General features: G+C 41.7%; 1 protein-coding gene across 1 annotated transcript; it reads left to right on the top strand.

Annotated features, from left to right (window-relative positions):
- The first annotated feature begins 2,869 nt into the window (after positions 1-2,869).
- LOC113014764 (early nodulin-75-like) lies at positions 2,870-19,167 on the top strand. Its single transcript, XM_026156496.1, has 3 exons — positions 2,870-2,892; positions 17,751-17,818; positions 18,673-19,167. Exon 3 carries the CDS (start codon positions 18,678-18,680, stop codon positions 19,128-19,130), a length of 453 nt encoding a protein of 150 aa, XP_026012281.1. The 5' UTR covers positions 2,870-2,892; positions 17,751-17,818; positions 18,673-18,677; the 3' UTR covers positions 19,131-19,167.
- The last annotated feature ends 1,355 nt before the right edge of the window (positions 19,168-20,522 follow it).

The following is a 20,522-nucleotide window of genomic DNA, read 5'->3' as shown; positions in this document are numbered from 1 at the left end:
TAAAGTCCTGTTTGTGGCACATTAGTATATGTGAGGGGGCAAACTCCTCAAGATGGGTGGTGACCATGGTGGCCATTTAGAAGTCGGCCATCTTGGATACAACTTTTGTTTTTTCAATAGTTTTTCCTCTTCTTGCCACAAACAGGACATTAATATCACCAACCATTCCCATTTTATTATGGTGTATCCATATAAATGGCCCACCCTGTACTTGGTTTTACTTCCTATCTTTGTATTGGTAAAGCAGCTTAAATCCAACTCCAATGCCGGGCCTTACTTCCCTTTTATCTGGTCTACTGCACACACATTATATCTAACTTTAACTTTCTTCCTTTACCATAGTCCCTACATTTAAAGGCCCTATTCTCACCTCCACGCTGCTTGGATTCCTTTTTTTTTTTTCTCTGCCTTCTAACACACCTTCCCCCTTTTTTTCTTCATCTTTGCCCAACAGTAGCATAGTTTCCACCAGCACCCTGGAGTGTCATTTGTTTCAGCATTTTATTTTGACACATTGTATGGGCCTAAAATCACCCGAAAAACAAAAATCTGATATGGGAGTAGTGTAAAACCAAACAAATTTAATTTTGTTTTAGAATTTTAAGTGCAAATTCATAAGTTGACAAATTAAAAAATTAGAATGTAAAATTTAGCTAACAAAAAAAATATGTACAAATTTAAAATTATGTGCAAATAAAGTTATGTACAACAAATTACATTAAAATACAGAAAAAACACTGTATTTCTTGTAACTATTTACAAAAATGACCATTGCAGCTGTAATTTACAGTATTTAAGGGTAGATCTACTCACCAAACATGACAGAACATATAAGACCTCAAAATAAGACACATAGAACATCATAAAAACATAAAACCTAGTACAAAATAACCACGTTATGTTTTCAATATAAATGGAAGTGTAACAAAAGGAAAAAATCCTGGCTATACAAATCAAAGAGGCAGCGAGGTAAGAGTGGGGCAATATTGTTGGTGTCCATGTGGCTGATCAATAAAGACCTCACTGACTCTGTCACTTTTGCTTCTTGTTTATGTTATTTTCATACATGTAATATAATACATGCACTGCATTATACATTTAATAGATTGTTTATTCAAAGGTCTCTGCCTGAAAAGTCTTATACATCTATTCAACCTCGGCACTGGCTGTCCTGATTATTCTATTAAACCATCAAATAAGACAACTCAATGGATCCCTTATAAAGACAAAGACAAATGAGATAGCAGTTAATAAATGCAGTGAGTCTAGTTTGCCTCATTATGTTTCACTTTGCTATGATCAAATTCAAACAAGCTTGCGTTTGTGATTTTTGTGGTGGTAGGATAACTGTGTGTGTGTGTGTGTGTGTGTGTGTGTGTGTGTGTGTGTGTGTGTGTGTGTGTGTGTGTGTGTGAGTCAAATGGTTTAACGGTAAACTAATGGGAGAGCAGCAAACAAGGAAGCTGCCAGGTACTCTACTTTCAGTATACTGACTTTAGTTTGTTTGCATTTTGTGTAGATGGCATTAGCAAATAAATGAGCTTCAGTGATTTATCATCGTAATTGTCATGATCCTGGTTCTGTAACCCAGGGTTTTTAGTTTGGGGAACGTTTAGTTTTCAAGTTTGTTATTCTTATATTATTTGTTGCTGTTCAGCTTTTTTGTTATTATATAGTTTATGATTTTCAGGTCTTTGTTTTGTTATCTAGGCTTTAGGCTACTGTTATCATGCCTCCTCTGTGTTCCACATCACATGTTTAGTCTGTCTTGTTTTCATGTGTTTCTCTCCGGTCCCTGTGTCAAGCTCACACGTCTGACTCTCAGTTTGTGTTACTTCTTGTTTTACTTTGATAGCCTCCTACCTCGTACGCATCATCTCCACTTTTGCTTCCCTTGACTCATTAACCTGGATTTGTGTCAGCTGTGTTTCCACCTGTGGCCTGTTCCTATGTTATCCTATATTGTCTGAGTTTCCCTTGAGCTGAGTTAGTGACCAAGTTCAATTGTGTTTAGTATTTTGTACTTTTGGAAAAGCTCGAAAATAAAGCTGTTTTTGGACTTACCTCTGCGTAGTCATGGCAAAATTAAGCCTCATGAATCCTTGAATTTTTCCGTCCATTTGGTTCAAAAAATTGTTCATTTCCTTAAGGGTTCATGTGCACACAAACTACCAAAATCTTATGGTTCTTGTTCTTATTGTCCTGAACAGTTTGCCAGACGGCAGCGGTTAAAAACAGTCAATGACCGGAGTGTGTACTGTCCTTATTGATGTTGTCTGCCTTCTTCTTCATTTTGAATAGTCCTATAGGAGTTTACCAGCAGTTACTGTGGAGGTTTAGCCTGTTTTAACCGTTCTGAGAAAGAAAAATGTCTGTTGTGCCTTTTTACCAGCTGGAAAGTATAAGTGACCATGTCAGCTATGGGGAGAGGGTGCTCCCAGTTACTTAAGGCAGCGGTCCCCACCACGAACAGGTTTATGTCCGACAATATTTTCACAGACTGGTGTTGTGGATGATTACAACAAAATAAAACCAGTACCGGTACCAAAATAAAGTTTAACATTTATTCGTAACACAGAGACCCAGAGAAACTGAGTTAACGATTAAAAAAAAAAGAAATGCTAAAGACCGATAAAAACCCTGAAAACCATGAATTTCAAACCCGAGCCTCAACTCAGCAGGTGGATGTTTACTAGTATGGGAGGCGAGGCCCACGTGAGTCCATGAGGGAGTTGGTCCTGATGGTGTGACAGGGAGGCAGGCAGGTGGAAGACAGTGGCGAATCTGTACCTGAGCTGTGGTGGAATTGACTGCTGGAACGACCAGACGGAGGTTGACTGCAGACAGACTGAGAATGTGATCCGTGGACTTGTCTGGAGCCAGAGAAACAAGGTTAGTACGAATATTAGCAAGAGCAATAAACATGAGTGCCCAACACTGACGCTCTGGGAAGGGGCAGTTGTGATTGCTGGTCTTAAGTACTGCCGTGATCATCAGCCTCAGGTGCGGCTCCCGTGAGGAACGAATAATCTCCGCTCATCAGAGGAGGAGACATGAAGCACAGCAAGAAAACACATTGCCACTCACATTGTGAAAAGTGCACTGCTGTCTCATAATGGGTCACCATGTTTCTTACTGACATCTTAGTACAAACAGTGCACATACTCGGAGGGCTGTGAAGGGCAGGTTACTATAGTTGATAAAAAAAGTCCAGTGACCTCTCCTTATGTCATGCAGTTATACATCTCTCTGCATGACATTTCTGAAGTGTTGTCCAGTTAAAACTGGACAATGGTTTTAACTGCTAACATGTTAGCAGCTAGCAGTTATGTTAGCAGTTACTGCTAGCTGCTAACCCCCTGGGCGCCTCCTGGGTGAGGTGTTCCAGGCATGTCCCACCGGGAGGAGGCCCCGGGGCAGACCCAGGACACGCTGGAGAGATTATATCTCTCGGCTGGCCTGGGAACGCCTTGGTATTCCCCCGGATAAGCTGGAGGAGGTGGCTGGGGAGAGGGAGGTCTGGGCCTCTTTGCTTAGGCTGTTGCCCCCGCGACCCGGCCCCGGATAAAGCGGATGAAGATGGATGGATGGATGGATGTTAGCAGCTAAAAAGTTAAAATTGGACAACTGGAGATTTTGCATACCAGTAGGAAAGGAAAACATTTCCTTATTCATTTTCTTGAGGCCTGAGAATACCACAGTGGGCTCCTCATAGGCTCATCGATCCAACAACAAAATATGTTACTATTGCAACAATTCAGAAACTCTGACTGCTCTGCTTGAAATTCTGAGAGGAAATTTCCTCTTGCCATCTTGACAGAGAGTAGCAGTCAAAGTTGATCTTTTTGAGCTGGCAGGTGTCAAAGACATAGAACAAGCTCTTTTTGAATTAGAAACTAGTATTTCAAAGGTAACAATGATAAATGTTTTTTGGAGAAGTACAAGCTGTGGTTAGGAGAGTAGGTTTGTATAGTTGGTAGGTTTGTATAGAGTTTTCTTGAAGAAATTGATGGTTTGATAATGAGTTGTTGACATGGTTAACTGTAACTTTTTAGGATCATGGATTGCAGAAAAACTTCTTATGCAAAAAAATAATGCAAAGGCTCTCTCTCTCTGGGTAAGTGCAAATGGTTGTCTGTCTCTCTGTGTTAGCCCTGCATCACTATGGGGACCTGTCCAGGGTGTAGCCCCGCCTCTCGTCCTATGGTAGCTGGGATAGGCTCCAGTCCCTGTGACCCTGATAAGAATAAGTGGAAGAGGATGGGTGGTCATCCAGATGGAGGATTTAGAAAGCTTCTTACAGGTGTACAGAATGAAACTGTGAATAAGATAAAAATTGAAATGATTAAAAACTTCCTGTTGGGCAAGATGTTTACACCTTACATAGAGCCACTATAATATCTGTCCCCAGAAACAGGTTTTTTGTTTTTGTCTGTTATCCTGAGGTCCACCCGATTTTGGCTATGACCAACAGGGGATCCTTGGATTTTTTCATGCCTGGTAACACTATTTGGACTTGAATGACACTTTGAGTTTAAGGTTTAAAAAAAACAATGGTAAAGGTTCTGATCTGGCCATTGACGCTCCTGTAGCTGTTATCAGTTATCCCCTTGATACAATTTTTGCACAGTTTGCCACCACTCTAAGTGGCGGATTAATACACAGGCTAGCACAAATAATTCCTATAGAGCCATTATCGAGCCTACATTGACCAGGTCTTTCAAATGCCACAGCAGCTGGAAGGTAGCTGTGAAGGGGACAGTCTAGCCTCCAGATTTGCATATCGAGCTGTTCCATCTTTTACCAATTTTCCCCATCGGTGCAATCACGCAACAACGGACATAGAGATTTTGCTTGCTTCTTTTCTCTACTAATGAAGAGCTACAGCAGCTCTACAGCCTCTGTAGATCGATAATTTATCTCCCACAGAGTGGTAATCATGTTCGGGTACACTGAAAAATAGAAGTGCCAGGTTTGCCCCTTGGTACATTTGCACATTATCATAACTGATCTGAAAAAATGATTTTATATGGTGTACATAGCTGAAAAACTATGTGAATAACATGAGTATTTGCAATTTTTATTTACACAGTGGAATGAAACCTTTATGTATTGTTTTTTCGGTGTACAAAACCATCCAAACAACAAAAAGGTAACTTTAATTCAATAAGGAGAGATCATTTGAATGAACTGGACATAGACAAGTAATGTCTTGTTGCATGCTCAATCATCCAGGTAAGGAAATCCTAAAAAAGACTGGAGAAGTCACTTGGATGAGTGACGAAACGTTTCTCCCACTGAAAACGCTGCATCCAGATCAACAGAATCAATTTTTTGGGATACAGAAGTAATTTATCTGATGGTCCATCGTGGTAGGATGAAGAGTAAGGCTCGGTTGGGTCCAGCTAACATGTCTCTGAGGTGGAGATGAGGAGGAGTTTGTTTGTTTGTTTTTGCACTAATGCGATTCTGAGAGGAGAATAACAGAGACCACAGATTTAAACCATGCAGAGTGGTGGCTGATTGGCTTAAAATGGCAGGCAAGAAGGTGATTGGACTAGAGTAATGATGACAGCATGGCAAACAGTGAAGTAGAAAATAGACTAGCAGCCGAACAACCAGGAAAACTGGCAGATGAGTGACTACAGATCTAAGCTTCATATAGAAACAATTCTTTATTGGAGATATTGCATTTTTCATCAGAATTTTAACCAACAAGGTGATAGAGGAGTATCTTTCTTCTTTTCTTCCTTTTTTTTCAAAACAGAGGTCTTCTGATGATGACATCCGCTGTAACCCGTCCTCCTCTGATGTGTTTGTAACGGAGGCGGAAGGCTGGTTTTACTTCCACAGTGGGTTTTGTGCGAAGGAAGAAAATCTTCCTCCAACCGGATTGAGCAGTGGAGCCGCCAAGGGAAAGCACACATTAAAAACTGTATAATTAAAATATAATTTATTATATTTAAATAGTTAAAAATGTAAAATGAATTAAAACAACCTTGGCCAAGGGGTAACACAATAAAAATCAATAAAACACAACATTAAAAGTCCAGTGGCCTGCGCCACGACCTAAAAGTCCCAGGGAGCTAAGAAATCCGGCGAAGTAGTATAAAAAGGGAAACCCAGCGGAGTCCTCTCCTTCCTTTCCGCATTCGCGTCCCGATATGCTGGAGAAAGGGAGGAGCGGCAGTCACTATTCTTCTAGACAGTTTTATTTCAATGAAAGGGATAAGTCAGAGACTTACCCCGGGTGGGCAGAGCTCTCAACTCCGCCCGCCGCTTCTTTAAAACTGCAAATCGGCACAGCCGTCTCGTGCCTTCCGCTGGTGCTGTCTCCACTCTCCCCGCTGGTGTTGTCACTCCCCGCTGGCGATCTGCGCGCTGGCCCTCTGTGCACTGGCACTCTGTGCGCTGGTCCTCTTCGCGCTGGTGCCCTTCCCGGTCTCATCCGTCTCGAGCCTCCAGCCCGAAGCCGAGGCCCTCAGCCTCTAGCCTTCAAGTGCAGCCGTCAATCACAGCTCTACAGCCCAAGCCTTCTCTCCATATCTCTGGCTCGGCTTCTCAGTCACTCCGGTCACTCTCTTTCGTCCCTTCCGCTTCGAGCCTCCAGCCCGAAGCCGAGGCGCTCAGCCTCTAGCCTTCGAGCGCAACTCCTCAAAGCCAAGCTTTCCTTCCTCACTCGTCCTCAAAAAGTGCTCCTTTCTGTCGTCTACCCAGCCCTCTTATTGGCCTCTCTGGTACCTCTCAGGTGAAATCAAGTTAGTAATCAGATAGGGGTGGAGTCTTTACAGGACAGTTGTTCAATTAAATAAGATAAAAACATGCAATAGAACTCATACAAACAAACCCGATATACAATATTAAAATATTAAACAGATAAAACATCGCAAAACATGCACAGTAAAAACTCCAAATAACTTGTCCCGTTTCACCCCGTGACATGTTGCCAGAGTGTTTAAGATCCATAATGTCCTGACCAGTGGCCACGTTACTCATTTTGGAAAGTGTAATTTTTAAATCTGATAGGGTTTTCAAAAATCATCTCCATCCTGTAGGTCTCAGGCTTTCTTTAGACTTGTGAGGGCTTGCTAAAAACTTGGATATGGCTACCTGACAGAGTAAACTAGGGGCGATCGTGGCTCAAAGAGTTGGCAGTTTGTCTTGTAACCGGAAGGTTGCCGGTTCGGCTATTAGACCTGGTCAGGTCCCAGACAGGTTTTCTTTAAATCCATCAAAAGTGATGTGAAGTAAGAGCAAATCTGCCCCAACCTGAAGGCCTGATCTGGCAGTTCTGTTGTATGAGCAGAAACCCTCTCATTCAATCATCTAAGCTGTACAATGCCTAGTTATATTCAATTCAATTTTATTTATACAGCACCAAATCACAACTGGTATGTTGGGGTTTCCCTTCACCTTCAGGTCAGGGAACGGGTCCTGACTGTCATCTGTGCTTTTGCACCGAGTGGCAGTTCAGAGTGCAACGACACTGAGACCTGGAAGGGCGTGACTTCCAGGTCTGAACCCGAGAGGTGTTTTTTTTTTTTTTATTGGACTTCTGTGCAAACCGCAGTTTGGCCATAACGAACACCATGTTCGAACATAAGAGTGTCCATAAGTGCATGTGACACCAGGACACTCTAGGCCACAGGTCAATGATCGATTTTGTAATCGTATCACCAGACCTGAGGCCATATGTTTTGGACACTCGGGTAAAGAGAGGGGCTGAGCTGTCAACTGGTGAGTTGGATCAGGTGGTGAGGGAGGACGCTGGACAGAACTGGCACGCTCAAACGTACAGTGAGAGTGTGCTGGGAACGTCTAGCAGAGGCCCTGGTCCGCGAGATCTTCAATTCACACCTCCGGCAGAGCTTCAACAGCATTCCGAGGGAGACTGGGGACATTGAGGCTACGTCCACACGTACCCGGGTATTTTTGAAAACGCAGATTTTTCTATGCGTTTGCACCTTTCGTCCACACGTAAACAGTGTTTTTGGTCACTGAAAACAGAGATTTTTAAAAACTCCAGCCAGGGTGGATATTTTTGAAAACTCTGTTTTTGCGTTTATGTGTGGACGAGAAAAACAGAGAAAACGCAGTGTCAAAGGTGTGCGCATTTTTTGACGTCACACTGTGCGCCACGTTATTGTGTCGGTGAAATTAATTTCTACAATACTCCATCCATCCATCCATCCATCTTCATCCGCTTTGTCCGGGGCCGGGTCGCGGGGGCAGCAGCCTAAGCAAAGAGGCCCAGACCTCCCTCTCCCCAGCCACCTCCTCCAGCTTATCCGGGGGAATACCAAGGCGTTCCCAGGCCAGCCGAGAGATATAATCTCTCCAGCATGTCCTGGGTCTGCCCCAGGGCCTCCTCCCGGTGGGACATGCCTGGAACACCTCACCCAGGAGGCGCCCAGGGGGCATCCTTGTCAGATGCCCGAACCACCTCAGCTGGCTCCTTTCGATGTGGAGCAGCAGCTGCTCTACTCTGAGCCCCTCCCGGATGGCCGAACTTCTCACCCTATCTCTAAGGGAGAGGCCAGCCACCCTTCGGAGGAAGCTCATTTCTGCCGCTTGTATCCGCGATCTCGTTCTTTCGGTCACTACCCACAGCTCGTGGCCATAGGTGAGGGTAGGGACTATTACAATACTATTACTGTTAATTCTACTCTCTGCAGTGTTTAAATGCTTACATATACACACACAGTTACTGTCCCTCCACACATACGACTCGGTTCTGCTTCAATGCCCCAGCTTTGTTTACTTTTTCCCACCGAGGCTTCTAGACTTCTGATTGGCCAACATTTCTGCACGGTTAGGAATATATCGCTACCTGTTGCTTTGGTATGTTCCTAGCAGCGTTTTCCTTCATTTCTGCCTTTACGTGTGGACAGGATTATACCCGTGTACGTGTGGACGTAGCCTGAGTCCGAATGGACCATGTTCAGCACCTCCGTTGCCGAAGCCACTGCACTGAGCTGCAGTCGCAAGGTACTTGGTGCCTGTCCTGGTGGTAATCCCCGAACCAAATGGTGGACACCAGAGGTGAGGGGAGCCACCAAGCTGAAGGAGTCCTACCGGGCTTGGTTAGCCTGTGGGACTCCAGAGGCAGCTGATAGGTACTGACAGACCATGTGGAATGCGGTGCGGGCAGTGGCGGAAGCAAAAACTCGGGTGTGGGAGGAGTTGGAGAGGCCATGGAAAAAGACTTTCAGATTGCATCGAAGAGATTCTGGCAAACCGTCAGGTGACTCAGGAGGGGAAAGCGGTGTTCTACCTTCACTGTGTATAGTGCGGGTGGTGTGCTGTTGACTTTGACTGAGAAAATTGTCAGGCAGTGGAAGGAATACTTCAAGGATCTCCTCAGTCCCACTGGCATGTCTTCCGTGGCAGAAGCAGAGTCTGGGGGCGAAGGGGATGAACCGCCAATCTCTGGGGGCGAGGTCACTGAGGCAGTTAAACAACTCCGTGGTGGCAGAGCCCCTTGGGTGGACAAGGTCCGCCCCGAGTTCTGGATGTTGTAGGGCTATCTTGGTTGACACGTCTGCAATGTTGCATGGAGATCAGGGGCAATACCCCTGGACTGGCAGACCGGGGTGGTGGTCCCCATCTTTAAGAAAGGGGACTAGAAGGTGTCTTCCAACTACAGGGGAACCACACTCCTCAGCCTCCCTGGGAAAGTCTATGCCAGGGTGCTGGAGAGGAGAGTCCGTCCATTAGTCGAACCTCGGATACAGGAGGAACAATGCGGTTTTCGTCCTGGTCGTGGAACACTGGACCAGCTCTTTATCCTCTCGAGGATACTTGAGGGTGCATGGGAGTTTGCCCAACCAGTCTACATGGGCTTTGTGGACTTGGAGAAAGCATTCGACCGTGTCCCTCAGGGCGTCCTGTGGGGAGTGCTCCGGGAGTATGTGGTGTCTGGCCCATTGCTACGGGCCATTTAGTCCTTGTACGACCATTGCAAGACCTTGTTCTGCATAGCCAGCAATAAGTCTGACTTGTTCCTGGTGGGTGATGGGCTCCGCCAGGGCAGCCCTTTGTCACCGAGAGAGAGCTGAGTGTAAAAGCGAAGCTCTCAATTTACCGGTCGATCTACGCCCCTACCCTCACCTATGGTCACAAGCTGTGGGTAGTGACCGAAAGAACGAGATGACTGTAACCTTATGGAGTCACTGCTTTTGACTTTACCTTAAAAATAAGAGAAACACTTTGACCTCTTTTGGTATGACTGAAATAAATGACTGAAGTTTTTTTTTTTCTCATTTTCACATATTATGAAAAGATATTGGCAAAACAAACGAAAAAATAGCAAAAAACAAACAAAAAAGAAACCCACACAAAACAAATCCAAGTAGGAAACAAAACTTTACCTTCTTCGACCAATTTCCTTACATTACTGTATGATTTTGATTGGCTGACATAGTGGATTCTTTGGATTCTTCTACCTATAGAAATAAGGGTGGCTTATACTTGCAGAAACCTTCTGCTTGCAAGTATTGCTAATACTAAAACTTATACCGATACTTTTAACCTATAAAGGGAGCTTATGTAGGGCAGAACAGTGTATCATGATTTATGAGCTGAATCATAATACACTTGCCAAATTCTGAATATATATTAATGAGTGCCAACTCAAAGGTGTTGTGAGTTTAACTACTCACAATAATCAGTTAACACACTTTAGTTAACACAGTATTCTTATATATCCATACTTTATTCTTTTAGAGACCTGGAATGTAAATGTGTCTGTCTCTGAAGGACTTTGAGTCAGCTTCAGTTGTTTAAATGTGCTATAGGCTATAAAGAATTGACGTAATGATATTTTTTCATTAAAAACAGATTTTAAAATGTATTTAACACAGTTCAGTGGGATACAGAGGGGTTAGGTTAGTTTGTGATTCTAAATTGCCCATAGGTGTGAATGTGATTGTAAATTATTGTCCATCTCTCTACATTAGCCCTGTGACAGACTGGTGACTTGTCCAGGGTGGTTACCCTAAGACAGCTGGGATAGGCTCCAGCCTAGAGGAGAGGATTATGTTCCATCCCAGTGATCCTTTGTTTTTAGGCTTAGTGAAGAAAGAGCAGCCATCAATGACCCTGAAGTTATGTTTCCTTTGCCTACAACAAATGTTGTCCTGCTGCCCATAGTTTCTCCCATAGCATAGCGATCTCCGCTTGAAATTTTTCTTATGCTTGCATCAGCCAAAAGTGATCTGCCGTTTTTTTCCTCCCTCTGATGTTTAAACGAAGGTGAGTGAGTTATCGTCCCCTCTCTGTATTTTCTTTTTTGCCTGGCACGGCTGCTACTTTAAACACTAGTTTGCGCCTAAATTGACCTTCCCTGATAAGCGCAGTGACTTGTTATCTCACAGTTGCCTCTCGAGTGGCGGTACTATTCTCGGCATTTGCTTGTTATTACAGCTTGTGCATTGCTTCTCCACAGATCCAGTCAGACTGGCTGTGTGACAATATTCACATTCAGAAGCATATCCTTTTTAACTAGATCCTCTGGTCTTCTCTGTTCCTCTCTGTATTGAGTACTTTGTCAGGGTGATTGATGTTGGACCTTTTTGATGGGCATACTTCCTCCTTGGAGAGGCAACTCTCTTCCTTCTCTGCTCCTCACCATGAACAGCATGTAAACTCACTTGACTTCTTCACACTTCTCTCCTCCAGCCTTTGTCGCATCAAAGAGAATGTGTTTATGTAGATGTGTTTGTGCTCAAGACACCCGACAGTCCCAGTGAAGGACTTGCTTTGATGTTGGTTATAAAGTTATGTTCAGAGCCTGACAGGCACTTAACAAACAAAAAAAGAAAGAAAAAAAGATGCTTAGAAGCCAATTATCCAACCTCCACCTGATTAAAACCACGGTGAAGCCTACAGCAGATGGGTCTTAAAAGGGTGCATTTTTTTAGTTCTGTTTTTGTGTGCAAGAGAAAAAATCCACTGGGGTTACAGCTCAACCATTTCATTTACAGAGCTGCAAACATATCAACAGCACCCATCATCAGCCACTTCCTAATACCAAATATTTGTCACGGTCTGGGTGGCAGACCGTGGGGGATGTTGGAGAAAAGGACCCAAATGCTGGACTTAGTGCAATGAACAGTGCATCTATTTACAGTGGGGGTAAATGTACACCACGCAATAAGTCTCCAGAGTGCTCCCTCAACTCCTGTGTTGTGCCTTCTCCCAAGTGCTGGTATTCCGTGCTCTCTGCCCCTGTGCCTACGCACACCCTGTGCGTCCTGCAGTCCCGTGTTCCGCTCTCCTGAGGAAAAAACAACAGACGCAGCCGTTATGGCACCAACTCCAGCAGGCATACACTTAACAGTACTTGAGACACTGACATGGAGTCTAACTCAACGATCCTGCGCCGGAGGAAGCTCCATCGCTCTGTTAAGTAGCTCCCCCGACGAGCCCGATCAGAAGCAGGTGTGTGAGAACCCAGGCGTGACCGGCAGCCCGCAGGGCCACGCCCATCAGGCCTGCAGGTGGCTGTCCTTCATCCTTCAGTCACACCCGCAGACACCCACACCCACACACCAGCATGGAACACAAGAGCACAGTGCAGCAAACATACATCCAATACACTAATAACAATAATAATAACAATAACAACAATAACAATAATGGTCCATACTGTTCACGAACCCCGAGTCCCCGGAACCGGGTCCGTGACAATATTCTTCAATGTTATTTACTTAAGCACACATTCTGGTGACTCAGTATACATTTATTGACTGGGTTGGGTCTCTCATTCCCTGTTGAGTAAAATCAAAGAAAACAGACTCAAATTACAATCAAATGAGCTACTATGCTTTTCAGCAGCAGAAATGTGGCGGCCTGGAGAGTTCTTCAGATTTAAGAGCTAAGATTATACTATTCATTGTGGCCATTTTTATTGGAAGTTAATTTACCGGCAAGGTAAGTGATAAATGTATCAATCATTTTCCATTAATGCCTAAGTGGTTCTCATGTGCTACAAAGTTTTATAAAATATCTAGATTTAGAGAAATAAGGATACTGCACTAAGATATTTAAATTCCCAATGAAGTCCTAACCTAACAAATACTGTAGATTAGAACTTGTTTGATACCATGTTTGGTTTCAAAGATGATACTGTGCATTTTGGCCAAAAATCTCCACTTTGGTCTTGCCTGTCAAAAGGACATTGGACTCTGTTTATAAAAGTGCGTGCCCACAAATCCATCTTAATTCAAATTTGTCTTTAACAATTTGTGTGTGTAAAATTTTTACTTTGGAGAGTGCGATTGTTATTAATGTTGTGTACTTTTCAATTGTTGGAAGATCCCTCAACTTAAATTCAGCTGATCAGTATGTAGACTATGCATTTTGAATAGGTTTTGATGGATGATTGTATTGAATTAAACTACTAGTTTTGAAATTGAAGCAGCAGAAAATGACAAAGTTGACCCTACTTAATCTAACTTAACTTTGTCCATTTACATTTTATTCTTGGTTGAACGAGATAGAGCTCCATGTAATCACTGATGACCAAATGGAGAAGTTGGTTCTTCCATCAGGGATCCCACCAACAGTAGAGGAGCTGCAAAGTGTTGTGAAGGATACCTTTGGGATTTCAAACGACCTAAGTCTTCGGTATTTTAAACCAAAATTTCAGGACTACTTCACTATTCGCAGAAGTGACCAGATAAAAGACAAAGACATTGTGAAGGTTGTTGGCATCACCCTGGTCATCCTGCCAGTTTTCGGCAGCCCCTCTGATCAACTGTCAACTGACTATGACTCATTATCCAATCCAGTTGTATCCAATGCAGACTCTGCTGAAACCACATCTTCTCAGGACACCATTATTCTCAAAAGGCAGAAGTTCACGGAACGTTGTGAGCCCTGGCCAAAGCTGTTCCCCATTCCACAGTCTGCACATGAAACTGAAATGTAACTGGAAAGAGCCACCGAGGAGTATAAAAAGAATGGAAATCTTCTGCCCACCTCCAAAGTAAAGACTGACATTCTCGAGAAGTTGGCTGAAACTGTATTTTCAATTATGGCCTATTCTTCCTATTATTTTGGGCCAAGCACTAGTGAAGAATTTCAGTGCATACAATCTAAATTAATCAGAAAAATGTTATATTATAAATTTTGTATATGTTTTATATTCCACAATAAAAACAATTACTGTTTGAATGTTGTCTTTGTGAAATTGATTCATTTTACTCAGAAAAGAAGTTAAATTAATTTGATTTTCTCTTACTATTCAGTCATTAATTATAAAGTTTAATTGGAAAATTAGTGAATCCAATTTGAGTTTTAATTAAAAACAAAAAGTTTACATTTTTTTGTAATGGATATTTTAGTCATTTTTACTAAACCTTTGCCAGATCGTTAGTAAATTCAAAGTAATTTTTCTCAGAGATTCATTTCAAATTAACTAATTTTTTGTTGCAATTAGGCAATTTTAACCTTCAATTTGAGATTTTGTCCCTAAATTCAACACATATTTACAAGCCAATGTCAATAATATCTATTATTGTTTTTTGTTGAAATTAAATTAACATTTTATCTAAATTTTACATAAATCACTTGAAATTAAAATCTACTTAAGTAAATTAAGTGTCACTTTGTTGCCATAGGTTTTTTTAAGTAACCTCTAGTCACAGTTTTTACAGTGTACAGACACTTCATATACAAATCCATGGTTTATTAGCATTCTTGTGCCCGAATGTGTTCGTACTTGAAGAAATGTAGAAGTCTCTGACCATACTAATGAACAAAAGGTGGCCTTGCTTTCTTGTGAAATTTAAACACAGGTTTAAATAAATACAAGTTATAACTGCCCTCATTAAAAATAAAAAAATAAAAGAATAACTGCTAAAACATTAGATGTATGTACTTTATAAATGAATTTGCATTAAAGTATTTAAACTCTCAAAAGTGAGTATCTCATCGAAATAGAAAATGTTTTCTTTCCAAATCCAGTTTGCCGTACTACAGAATTACACATTAAACAGTGGACAGCTGGTTCATTAGTAGAAATTGAACAGACATTCCGACTACTTAGTGTTAAGCAGGTAATGAAATGGCAGATTTAGCATTGCTTGAATGTGTTGCCATCTTCAGAGACAGAGTTAATATGTTCTAACCTCCTAAGACCCGAACTCTTCCATCGCATGCATTTTTAATTTCTCTCTGATATTTGGGCTGATTGGCACCTGATAAATGTAAAAACAAAGAATTATCAGATTTTTTTTTTTTACCTAATTTTTGTTTCTGAGAAAAATGAGATCCAGATATGAGCATATTTGTTTAAAATTTCAATAGAACAGTGGCAGTATGATGTCCTCGTAAGTGGATATCAGGCCCTTGTAGAGCAAAATGTAGTATTTTGGTCTAGACAACCCAAAATGTGATGTCCACATTTGTGGACGCCAGGTCCTAGGAGGTTAAAGAGAGTGATGAATGGCTTATCAGTTGTTTCTGAGTGTCAAGAGATGAATGGAAGGCCAAACACTATTGAAGCAATAGTCAGATACTCAACATTGTGGCTCAGTTGCCAGGAGTTAGCCACCAACCCATTTTAAATAGCACAGTAAGAATATGTTTAGACGCAGGAGCAGTGAGAATAGGATGGTTTGGTGGCGGTCCTTCTGTATATGCAAGTTATTAAATTGAAACACTTGGTTTCATTTGTGCTGATACTGAAGAGAAGATCTAAAACGTGGCTGATGACCCCATCTCTCTTGAAGAGGTGCGCTACAACTACATGCATGTGTACACATACTGAAGATGCACAACCAATCACAGAACCTCCTGAGGGTGGCCGCTATTTAGGCTCAGCAGGGCTTAATTCTGTGTCTCTAATGATGGGTAGTTCAGTACCTAATGTGAAAATGTCAAAGTTGATTTGTTAGAAAGTCTCATGTTGTACATTACAATTATTCTCTTTAATACCCCTGATGCATACAAGTACCAAATACTCTACAGTGGTATGCAAAAGTGTGGGCACCTCTGATAATTTTCATGATTTTCCTTCATTAATCATTGGTTGTTTGGATCAGCAATTTCATTTCATCATATAGCAGATGAACACCATGATATCTGAGAAGTGAAATTAAGTTTATAGGATTTACAGAAAGTGTGCAATAGTTACTTAAACTAAATTAGGCAGGGCAGCAAGTGTTTTTCTTGGAATGCTGTTGTTTCCGCCATGCATACCACCTCTTGTTATGTCCAAATAATTCAATTTTAGTTTTAATCAGTCCACAGCACCTTATTCCAAAATGAAGCTGGCTTGTCCAAATGTGCTGTAGCATACCTTAAGCGACTCTGTTTGTGGCAAGTACGCAGAAAACTGTCAGGGTCCCTGTGCCTACCCGGTCGGCTCAGTATGGCTACATATGTTTTTATTTTCTTTTTTTGTTCCTGCTCTCTCCCCTGTGTTACCTGAGTGATTGGAGTGTGAAGAGGAGCATGAGGAGTGGACGGAGTGTGTGTGTGACTTTCGGTGTCTTTCCCGTTCATGTGTGGACCCCCGGAGCCCGGCTTTTCTCTCACCTTTGTAAATAGATCACCTGGTGTATTGTAATACAGACTCTTGTGCTTTCAAGACCTAGAGCCTGCGCGTGAGTCCGTTCAGTCCCATTGTGACAAAAAGACTTCTTCTGCATTACTGTCCCATACAGCATCTTCCTTGTGCAAAATGCGCTGAATAGTTGAACGATGCACAGTGACATCATCTACAGCAAGATAATGTTGCAGGTCTTTGGAGCTGGTCTGTGGCTTGACTATGGCCACGTTCACACTGCAGGTCTTAATGCTCAATTCTGATTTTTTGATCAAAGCCGATTTTTTTTGTCTGCCTGTTCACACTACAAATAAAATGTGACAGCAAATGCGTTCGCATGCGCAAAAGAAGACGTCACACACAACGCACTGTCAATGCACTCAAACACAACCCGGTTACGATACGACCGTTCAAGTTTAGCTTGAATAAAATTGTCTCCCCATATGCTAATCAAGTCCAAAACCTCAGTTTCTGTCCATTGAGTCGCTCTGTCTCCAGTTTCCGCCGCCATGCTTTCTCGTTTGGCTTCTCCGGCGCTGATAATTAGCGTCTGCCTTGTGTCAGTGACGTAAAAGACGGATTTAATGCAACATGACCATTCAAACTGCAGTCGCTTTCTAAAACATCAGATATGTATTGAAATCAGTACCACATACGAAAGTGAGCTAGGTCGGATTTGAAAATATCAGATCTGTGCTGTTCGAACTGTCATACCATGATTGGATATGGGTCGCATAGGGTCAGAAAAGTTGGATTTGATGCAGTTTCGCCTGCAGTGTGAACGTAGCATAAGACTGTTCTCACCATCCTTCTCCTCTGCTTATCTAAGATTTTTCTTGACCTTACACTTCGGGCCTTAACTAGAACTGCGCCTGTGGTCTTCCATTTCCTCTCTATATTCCTCACAGTGGAAACTGACAGCTGAAATCTCTGAGATAGCTTTTTGTATTCTTCCCCTAAACCATGATGTTGAAAAATCTTTGTTTTCAGGTCATTTGAGAGTTGTTTTTGTTGTTGACAGTTTTTTGTTTCCAACTGTGATACAAAAACAACATTTCAATGGAAGCAAGTAGAGGAATCTACAGTGACAGTTTTTGTTTTAATGCATTTCAACAGTTTAAATAATTTGATGTATTTTAAAAGCTGACAAACTGAAAATCGAGTAACAATGAGTAACTTCTTATTTCTTCGAAAGGTGTCAACACACCCATTTACAACACAGCTGTGAAGATCTGCTGGCATCTTGTAGGCTACAGGGCTCAGGTAAGACCCAGAGCCATCCAAACAAAAACTGACATAAAATATCAGGTAATATATGAGGACCTGAGTGTGCTGGTGATTGTCTCCTTTTATTTTGATGATGGCGCGCCTTAGACAAAACAAAATCCTATCACACATCGCTGCTTAAGATCTGAGAGATTTTTTGGTGGAGAAGAGCACAGAGACACTCAGAGAGCAGTGATTTACTGTGACACCTACAGACTATCACACCTGAGAGTGTTAGTGAAGAAGTGTAAATGCTGAGAGAAAAACCTCTGTTTTGGGTTCTTTTGAGGGCTTTGGGAGTTTGAATTGGAGGATTTTTAAGAAAAAAAACCCAAACCTCTTCTAAAACTGGTAAGACTAGAAAACTCACAAGTGTTTTATAACATCAGGTTCACATAACATTGAAACAAAAATGCATTGTAAATGTGTTTTCTGTTTCAGGTGTAGGCATTTCCAGAGGCCATACGTCCTAAATTTCAGTCGGTCACACATGGCATACATTTATTAGTAGTCCAGCTACAGTGTTTCAATATTTCTGTGATGTTTTAAATATTTATAAAATATCATTCTTCTAACTTTATTACAGAACACCTTAACTCCTCAGCATAGTGAGAAATTATGTTCAGATCCTTAAAGAGAAGCAGCAGGTAGAGCATAGCTCCAAACTGCTCAGGAAGTGGTGATAGAGGTAGCTCCCTGCATCCTGCAGGGCTTCTGGGAGCTTCCTCCTCACCCTCTCTTGAACATGGCCTCCCAAAGTCTGATACTCTCCACCAGTGCCACAAAGGCCACTTTGGGTTCTGTCACCAAAGCTCTTACAGCAGTGGCCATCTTCTCCCTCTATATCAAAGATAACATGGTCCAGACCATCCTGAGGGAGATCAGAGAGAAATATCCACCAGAAATTCTTCTCACCAACATTGGAAACTTTGCACCAGTGCTGCTCACTACAATTGCTGATGTAGCAAAGAACCACATAACCAAGATTTTCAAGCCCTCTTTTGAAACTCCACCAATGTCTGATGTTCTTCCCAATGAAGAACCTCCTTTTGAGAGTCTGCCAATGGCCGTTACGTCAGTTGAAGAAAATCCTTTGGAAATTCTGCCAAAGTCTGATGTTCTTCCCAGTGAAGATCATCCTTCTGAAAGTCCTCCAGTATCTGATGTTCCTCTGGTTAAAGAACCTGCTTCTGAAAGCCTGTCAATGTCTGATGTTCCACCAGTTAAAGAACCTCTTTCTGAAAGCCTGCCAGTGTCAGATGTTCTTCTCAAACTCCATCCATGTCTGAGCCAGCTGAAGGCCATATAATCAGAAAGAAAAAGAATAAAGAAAAGGGCTTCTTCAAAAAAAAAACTGTGGTGTTGTCGTGTCAGACCCAGAGAAACTGACTGACTTTGAGACTCCCATCTGTTTGTTCTCACTCTACAAAATAAAAATAAAAAACTCATCAATATTTCTGCATGAGTCTGCATCTATGTTTAAAAAATATTTTTATTGTCTATAAGAGTCTCTTAGGGTTCTCAAAATAAATCCACAAGTCCAGTAACTGTTGTTAACATAACATAACATAGCACATTAGTGTTATTATTTTTAAGAAAACTTCTCATTCTTACAGGTAACATATTAACAACAGTAACTGAAACTGGTATATAAAAACTACAGAATGCATCTCCTCGAGAAAATACAGTGTAAATGCTGGTAGCTAAATGGTTTGAGTTGACTTTTTATAATTGCTGAATCTTTGGTAAAAAAAAAAACAAAAACAAATTGTTGAATAAGCTGAAATACAATGAATCATTCACACGAAAGCCAAAGTGCAGAACTGTTGAAAGCTGAAGTTCAAGTGGGAAAAACCAGAATATTTGAAGAATATCTTCTGTGTATGTCTGTGAGTACCAGCAAGTAGTGACATACGGAGAAAGAAGGGAACTGGCATCAAATGAACAGGTAAATTAGTTTTTAATCTTGAACTGTTTTACTTGGTTTCATTTTAACACACACTGTGTCCAAGCCTGTGATAACTGTGATAAGCCATGTTTTTAAGAAAGGCGAGTTCAATATTTCAACCCAGGCCTGATTACTAAGAATCACTTAAATAGAACCTGTTTTAAAAAGTAAAGTAGAATAAAGAAAAATCTGAAAAAGCAACACATCGTGGCACGTTTCAAAGTAACAGCTGAGAAACAACTTGACATTGTCAGTCTGAAAAGGGTTATGAAGCCAAGGCTTCTAAGGCTTTACTGAAGCAAACCATGGTGAGAGCCACAACTTTGAAAACAGTGGTGAACCACCTAGGAGGTGTCTGCCTACCAACTTCAAGAGTGTATTTATGACTCATCCAGGAGGTCACAAAGAAATCAGAACAACATCTAAAGAACTGAAGCCCTCAATTGTCTTAGTTAAGGTTGTTTTTCATGATTCAACAATCGGAAAGTAACTGGGACTAAATAGAACCAATGGGAGAGTTCCAAGGTGAAAACCACTGCTAACAAAAAAGATCAAATTCTCATCTCTTATTTGCCTCAAAAACATCTTTTTTTTCTGAATGAACTTGTTGTGCCAAATGCATTTTGCAAGATCAGCTCTATAAATTCTCTATACGCTCCTCTTGTTCAAGTGTTTCTTTTCAGTTTATTTCTTCATTTCATGTTGTGTTATTCCAGTTATCACATTATATGTGCTATACAGTATGACAATATC

This window comes from Astatotilapia calliptera, chromosome 22 (genome assembly GCF_900246225.1).
Source record: "Astatotilapia calliptera chromosome 22, fAstCal1.2, whole genome shotgun sequence".
Lineage (NCBI taxonomy): Eukaryota > Metazoa > Chordata > Actinopteri > Cichliformes > Cichlidae > Astatotilapia > Astatotilapia calliptera.
This window is presented reverse-complemented; position numbering and strand designations above follow the sequence as displayed.

What these genes read in the sequence shown, in the direction of transcription:
- LOC113014764 (XM_026156496.1), top strand. Translation starts at nt 18,678, where the DNA reads ATGGTCCAGACCATCCTGAGGGAGATCAGAGAGAAATATCCACCAGAA.